This window comes from Carya illinoinensis, chromosome 1, assembly GCF_018687715.1.
Source record: "Carya illinoinensis cultivar Pawnee chromosome 1, C.illinoinensisPawnee_v1, whole genome shotgun sequence".
Classification (NCBI taxonomy): domain Eukaryota; kingdom Viridiplantae; phylum Streptophyta; class Magnoliopsida; order Fagales; family Juglandaceae; genus Carya; species Carya illinoinensis.
In genome coordinates this window covers 50,897,188-50,905,146 of record NC_056752.1, presented here as the reverse complement: position 1 = coordinate 50,905,146, position 7,959 = coordinate 50,897,188, and the positions used below count along the sequence as shown (strand labels likewise).

General features: G+C 35.7%; 2 protein-coding genes across 2 annotated transcripts; both read right to left on the bottom strand.

Annotated features, from left to right (window-relative positions):
• Positions 1 to 1,339: 1,339 nt before the first annotated feature.
• Positions 1,340 to 2,243, bottom strand: LOC122303311 (small cysteine and glycine repeat-containing protein 8-like). The gene is made up of 2 exons (XM_043115045.1): positions 1,809 to 2,243; positions 1,340 to 1,634 (listed from the first exon to the last, which is right to left on the bottom strand). The coding sequence occupies exons 1-2, from the start codon at positions 2,179 to 2,181 to the stop codon at positions 1,579 to 1,581; spliced, it is 429 nt and encodes a 142-aa protein (XP_042970979.1). The 5' UTR covers positions 2,182 to 2,243; the 3' UTR covers positions 1,340 to 1,578.
• A 1,760-nt stretch (positions 2,244 to 4,003) lies between these two features.
• Positions 4,004 to 7,397, bottom strand: LOC122282083 (CASP-like protein 3A1). The gene is made up of 3 exons (XM_043094018.1): positions 6,942 to 7,397; positions 5,612 to 5,747; positions 4,004 to 4,493 (listed from the first exon to the last, which is right to left on the bottom strand). Exons 1-3 carry the CDS (start codon positions 7,235 to 7,237, stop codon positions 4,278 to 4,280), a joined length of 648 nt encoding a protein of 215 aa, XP_042949952.1. The 5' UTR covers positions 7,238 to 7,397; the 3' UTR covers positions 4,004 to 4,277.
• Positions 7,398 to 7,959: the final 562 nt, after the last annotated feature.

The following is a 7,959-nucleotide window of genomic DNA, read 5'->3' as shown; positions in this document are numbered from 1 at the left end:
GTTTCTTTTTTTTCCTGTTTGGTTTTATTATTTTGTGGGATAAACGAAAATAGCCACTTTTTAGTTGATTTGCAGTGAAAAATTACCAATTTTTGGCGTCATGCTTGAATCTAAAAGAAAAACATTTATGTGGATTATACAGGAAATAGTTCGCAGAACCCTAAAACAAACATTTCTATAGAAGCACCTGGTTTTAGTGGCAACTAGTAGTCAATAACGTACGGTCAAATACTTGCCATACATGAGCATTATGAATTTCCAACTTTATTTATAAACACCAAATGGGGTCTTTGCACATCATCCTACAGCACGTCACATTCCAACCTAATCTCAACAAAGATGGTTTTTGAACTCCATACCTCTTCTAAAGTTGACTGAAATTAATGATGCAGTTATTGACTACTATTATCATCGGTAAAAATATTCACTACAAGAAAAACGGTCTTTTACTATCAATTTATAATTTATTCAACGAAAAGATTATTAGCAACCAAATTCGTTACAATAAATTGGTCGCAAAAGACTATTTTTCTTGTAGTGATTAATCAAACTCTTTAATAATTTAATTAAATACTTGTGTGAATATTGTTCTAATTATGACTTTCTAGAGTTCTTCTTAAATTCTAAGACTAAAGAAGAATAGAAAACAACACACGAAGTATGTTATGTAACAATTGGCTCTATTTAGATATTAAGAGTTGTATCTTAGATGATTTGAATTTATCTGTAAATAGTAGTAAGTTAATATATTTGAATGAGTTTTGTGAATCCTATTGAGATGTAAGCGTTTAATTATATTAAATAGGTTGAGATATATTTAATTAACTTTTATGAAAAGTTAAAACAGTTGTAGATCCCATCAATGACTAATTAATTACTGTTGTAGTGATAGAATAATAATAAAAGCCTCATCAATGAACAGTGCTAAGTTAAGATGAAAAAGTGAGGTTATTTTAGATGAAATAAGTTGTGTGTGTTTGGATGAAGAGTATATCTATCTCTACAAAACTATCTCAAATTATTTGAAATCACATTAACACATAAACGAGCCATTGTTGTCTGTTTGACAACTTTAATTGCTGTATAGTATTTCATTTTTCTCATTATTTATTTTTACTGATCACTTAAATAAGTAATGGAAGTGTATGGAGTTCGCAAACTTAAACCTCTTGCCAACGTTAATATAAAGGTAGATCATTAATATAGAGTATCTCCGTCATTATTATAACCAATCTCACCATATTTGCATATCACACAAACGGGATGTGATAATAATGAGATAATCTTAGGAGTTTCTAATATTCTATTTTTTTCCCTTCATAAGGTAGGATTCATATAATTATCTGTTCAAGTGCCTGTTTACTATTAGATTGTCCGGTTAATGTTCACAAGAAAATAAAATACACTGGACAATTCCTTGGCCTCGAGATGACAATTTTTTTTTTTCATATATATTGCATATAAATTGCCGAAGACAACAAGAAAAGAGCTAGAACTCTATGACATTTGAAGCATTTATTTGCATTAATCATATAAGACTCATCTCATTGTCTTATATTTTATCACAAGCACATGATGCTAATTACCCTTCTTCCTGCACTTGTTGAAGCAGACATCCACATAATCTTCTTTATCTGCATCAGCGGAATCAACAGCAAAGAATTAGCTAGCATACGATAATAGACAACACATTAACAAACCTGCATGCATATCCTAAAAATTGAAACATTATATAAGTTGTTGGTTTTTTAAATAGAAAATTAGCAAATACTAAGATTAGGATTCTTTTGTTCTTGAACATGATATACCTGAGCCAAACTTGGTGGCCATTGAGTCAGCACAAGCAAAGGTGCAATTATGGATGGCATCAGAGACGGTGAACTGCTTGCAGTGTCCCTTACAAAGGTCTAAGCAAATAGCGTAATGCGTGGGGACATGTTTCCAGATCCAACACGTCACTTCACAATCTTTACCACAATCATCACCGCCACCGCCGCCGCCGCCACCTCCACTTCCGCCGCCGCCACCACCTCCACCACCGCCGGCTGGTGGTGCTTCCTCTGGTGGGGAAGGGGGAGATGGGGTTGGTTCTGGTTCTTTCCAGAAAGACTCCTCACGACTTTGTGCCACGACTAGCGCAACCATAGATAGCGCCACCATCATTGCCAGGACTCTCCCCATACTGTTCTCCTCAGTAGTTTCGCTCTCTTCTTGTGTGTGGAGATTTTCTCTGATTAAGAAGTTGAGTACAAGGTCCCAATTTATAGACTTTGTGATGTAAGTGAGGAGTAAATGAGGATTGAAGTTTTGTGCATTCATTGAAGCAGCTTTATTAATTGAAATCATTAATGAGTACAGCTCTAGCTAGCTTTCTCAATCCATCATTAAGATGCTGATAGGGTCTTGTAAAGTTATTATCTAACATTAAGAGTATTAAATGAGCTAGATATCACATTAAGTGAGTTTTATAATATTTATCACTCTACGTGAATTTTTCGAACAGTATTAAAAGACTCAATAAATACTGTTAGGTCCATGCATGCACGTTATATGTCTTATCTCTTTTCCATACGAAGTCTCTAAGTTCAGAGAATAATTTTAAAAAAAAAAAAAATTCAATTCATCCATAATTATACGTCCCAATCAAATTACGAGAGTAATTTAAAAAATTACACTATCATACAATTATCTTACTCTAATAACACGACAGTTTTTAATAATTATTAGGTTTTTACTTTTTATCATTTTTCCCAAAACATCTTGTCGCCCAATAGTAATTACCTATTAAATAATGAACCCGGCCGTTTCATGCATGACCAACTGGACATAAATGCAATGCAGTATATTTCATAGTTTCTCATAAATGCAAGTGACGTCTGCATAGAAATGAACTCACATCAGGCATGACCAAGCCTTAATTGAAATATACACATTTCTTTCTCATTAAGGTAAATTAAGGCGCTCTGCATTTAAATTAAGGTCAATAAAATTATTGGGAACTTATTTCAGGGAAATCCAAGTAATCCTTATTGCACTTCCGGCCCCGTTTGGAATTTAAACTCAGCTGAAATCAATTCAGTTCAATCTAATTTTAAGTTGAGTCTAACATCTAAACATTCAATTTTTAAATTACTAAACTCATATCAATTCAAAATCTCTTTACATGTAGGACCCACAACCTTTGTCAACCTCTCATAAATACATATAAACTCATCTTAAGTGAACTCTACAAAACTTACTTTACCATTTCAACTCACTAATATTCATAAAAAACTCGATTTAACTCAATATCCATGAGATTAAAAAAAGGTTCTAACACGAGATTTGTCTTGTTAAGAATTTTTGATATTTTGTTCAGCCCAGTACCGTATTGACACCAGATTTGTCGTGTCAACTTGTGAAAATTGGCTTCATGTCAAGCAAACCATGCAGGTTGCATTCAGAAAAAAAGAAACAAAACTACAAAAAATTATTTGAGAAGGATATGATCGTGGATGCAACCAAAGAATCGATTGGGAAAATGCACGAGATATTATGATCAATACCATCAAGAAAGCCGATTAGTATTTGATTGTATTTTCTTGGTTGTAAATATCCGAAAACTGCTTAACAAAGAACGATGGGTATCTCAGTAAATATCCGAAAATTGCTTAAAAAAGAACGATGGGTTATCTCAGATAATGTATTGAAATAACTAGCTAGAAATCATTTTGCAAGAATGTGAATGAATGTAGCTGCGTTCATATGCCACTATGCTAAAAAAGAAAATCCCCCTTTCTGTCCCCTTTAAGCCAAAAGAAAGGAAAGTATTAATTTGATGATTTCTCTTTCTTTTTCTTTTTCTTTTTCTTTTTCTTTAAAAAAAAAAAAAAGGAATGCAGTCAAAACTTCATTGGGTTGGAGTCAGATCTAGATATGCTTTTGAAATCTCACATTTGCAAACCTATAATAGACAAATTAATGCTGTCATAAACCAGAGTCATCCCCTGCCATACCAATTTCCTTAGCACAAAGCCTTTCGATGGGTTGCATATCAAATGATCAATACTAATAATACACATTGATTCCCATGGCTCAAGCACTCATCGAGAAGCCATGCATCTCCTTCCTTACAAAGGGCACCAAGTGCTAGATCTCGACTACAGTTGTTTTCAAAATACAAAAACATTGTTCATTTTGAAGTAAAACAAAGGATGCAGATACTATTTCCTAGAAGTCATATACTTTATAGAGGACGCATAATAACAATATCATGTGGAAAAGCGAGGTGATTAAGTTCAGTTTTTGGACAGCCAAATCACACCCTGGACAGCTGAAGTGGCGAGCAAGATGCAGCTGAAGAAAGTGAAGGCTATTGAGATGGCAACATGGTCACAGAAGCTATGCAAAGGCTTACAGAAGTTTGGTAGAGCTGTATGTCGGATTCCTGTGCGATTCAAGTTGGTAACCCCTGTTGAAGCTGACCCAGCACTCATCATTGCATATGCAAATGCCTGCAAGCCGAAAGTAATCAGGCACTTCAAAACCTTCAAAACAGTAGCCAGCCTAAAGTTTATACCCATTTTTGTTCTTTTCGATAAATAATTGCAGGTTTTATTAAAAACGTAAAACAGGTATCAAGGAAGTATGGCCCAAATGGAAGCCAAAATTCTGGGAGAGTGGGAAGCATGAATGAGATTTTCTTTGTCAAGAAGCTTTAAATAAAAGGCAGAGCCAGAAAATTGATACTGACATATATTATAATGCAAAAAAACCTTGACACTAGAAATCAGGTCAATGATGATATGTTTTTTTTTTTTTTTTTTTTTGGATTTCTACTTTATACAAGGTAAAAACATTAAAAAGTTTAAAAAAACAGCAAAATGCTAGATAATATTAAACATGGATGCAATCATATTCTCGGAAGCTGACAGAGGACACTGCTATGGGAGAACATCATGAAGTATCTTCCAACGTCTATCTAATGGCTAAGATACTGATAAAGCATCATTTTGCTGAGAGTCGATTAAAAGGAATCTGTCTATTGTGTATCCTTCAAAATTACTCAGTTGATTAAAAGGAATCAACTGCCCTCCTAAGAAACTATCCAACTCTATTCAAATATTTTCTTTTCCACCATACGGCTCTGTGAGGGATAGGCTTATGATGCATTTGGATAGCAAAATGCATATATATACTTCATTCATCTGGCAACATCACAATCTTAATGACCTAACCTATTGCAATCCAAGTGGTCAAGTCGAGTACATGATTTTTATCTGTTGGAACAAAAGGAGATTTATTAAACATCATTTCTAAAAGTAGTTAAATAGACTCTTGCAAGTATGTTAGAACAAATAAAATAACTAAGTGTACTTTTTGCTCATATAAGGAAAGAATATATGGCCCGTTGAGCTTTTCTAAACCTCTTCAATCTTCACTTAAGATTTATGCAATATAACTATGTCAGCATATAACCCGTGTCGAGAATCGGTACATTTACGTTTCAGACTATAGTCCTTACACTCTTCAATGCGTACATTTAGCGTTTTACTCTAAGATAATTTCTCGCAACTGCTAGCTAGTTCATGAGAGACCACTAGCTAATCCATAAAAGGTGAATCACTTTTACCTGATCCCCGGCAAAGATAAGCCATGCATGATTTCGTGAGGGGATCACTGGAGTCTTCCTCAGCAGCCTTGATGCGCTAATGAGTAGCTGCAGCAAGGAGTGAGCCGCAACAGCAGCCGAAATCCCAACTAGATACCTGCCCACCACAAATTCAGAGTTCAACAACTTTTTATCATACAAATCATACCTTTAAGCTCAATGTGCCTTCAGACGCAATATCAACTTTAAACTGCACAACTAATGTTCAAACACTTCCCACGTCAAGATTCACACTTATTAGATGAATTATACCTAATTCGGCACAGGAGAAACATATTAAACTCATACGCAACCTCAAATTAAGCAAGTACCATCCAACGGCTTGGGGTGTCTAAAACTCGGCCTTAGGCACAGAAAAAGGGCCTATTGCAGACAACAAAATTAAATTTCAAATTACTTTCCTCCAGTGTTATTGTTTTGTTTGATGGAGAGTCACAAAAGCTTCCGTACTACACTCGAGTAGACCCAGCCTAAAGTGATCTATGAAGAAACAAACAAACTAGACGGGAAAGAGTAGGAAACGAAAAAGGAGAAAAAATCATTCACGGGTCTGGTTCTGTTCATTCAGATGCCAGAGAGAATTCCCAAAATTTGTTGTTACATGATTACAAGCGCCAAAGAACACAAGGGCAACCACGTCAACGTGTTTTTCAACCGAATCCTCACAACCTGACAAACCAGCCAAAACGACGACCCGCTTTCTCTGGTCAAGTTTTTGGTGAAAAGTGAAAAACCTAGTGGAGTGGGTGGAGAAAAATGCGGACATTGTAACAAAAGAATACGCAAGTAGGGGAAAAATTTCTTGTTGGATGAGCCTTGCCATGCTCTGTTTGGAACTTCAGAAAATGAAGTCATATTCTGAAAATATATACTCGAATCATTTGGGATACAATAAAAAGAAAGACAAGCCTCCACCCAGCACAATCTGCGTCTACCGAAAATCCCAAAGTGAGGATTCATTTTTATAACGATGATGATAACAATATAATAATAATAATTTTTCTTTTCTTTTCCTTTTTTTAATAAAAAAAAAGGAAAAAAAAAGAAAAGAAATACTATAATTCGAATAATTCATGTTGGGACCCAACCAGAAAGAGGATGGAAAAGAAAAGCTGAAGTCCACGGTCACTACTCCCAACTTTTTTTTTTTTTTTTAGAGAACAGTGACTACTTCAACTAGTAGTCCATCAAGAATCCATTTCCGACGTTTCTCAGCAACCAAACAAAGGCGTCGGCAACAACATCGAGAAGACCAGAAGCGCATGTAGGTAATTTGAATCGGGAGGCTTACTCGAACGAGTGGGAGAAAGACCACTTGGAGTAAACGGGGAGTTGGAAGCCATAGATGAGGACGGTACTGGCCTCCATGGCCGTGACCATGAACGATAGAGCTGCCACCGAGGTCAACACGCACAGAAGTCTGAGAACAAGGTAACCCACGTCAGACCTCCAGCGAACCACCGAGACCTTCATTTCCGGGGGCCTCCTCCCTACGAGGGGCCCACTAATGGAGCCATTCTCCGCCGCAGCAACCTTCTCCTCCGCAAGCTGCACCGCCGCCTCCGGCGTCTTCCGGTCACTCACCATTGTCCCAGTGTGTGTGCGCGCGCGCGATCTCTCTCTCTCTCTCTCTCTCTCTCTCTCTCTCTCTCTCTCTCTCTCTCTCTCTCTCGAGTTCAAAGGTTTCGCTGAGGATACTCCAAGCTAGCTCGGGCAGTTTTTAAAGAGAGATGGCTCGCTCCCTCCGGTTCGTACTAATTTAACATATATATTGTACGTACAAACTTACGATGTTATCTTACTGATATATACAAGTTGGAAAATTGCTGTTACCTCGTACCGTCATTTATATGTGAAACTGTAATTTGGTGGCCATCGTGACATATTACTGCTTCTTGTCTTTTTTCGGAACATTATTAAACTCAAATTCAACCTTAAGAGGAAGATAAAAGAGACAATAGGAAACCATGGTATGTCGCGTCAAAGCTCATGCGATGAGAAATGAAATTAAGAAAAATTACGTGCAGTAATTGTCACATTAGACGACTTTTCTTCTTCCGAGCTGTATGCGCTCTATGTGCATGAGTTTTCACTATAGAACTAAATATATATATAATGAGTAATATTACATATAGTTAAAAGAATATGTAAATATTATATAATTATTTTGAAAAAAAATAGAATTTACGATTAAAAAATTAATTTTTTTTCATATAGGTTCTGTATTAATTCATTTTTATCAAAAAGACTACAAGACACTTGCACAAACACAATTATAAATATTATTTCTCATATAGATTTATCATTTT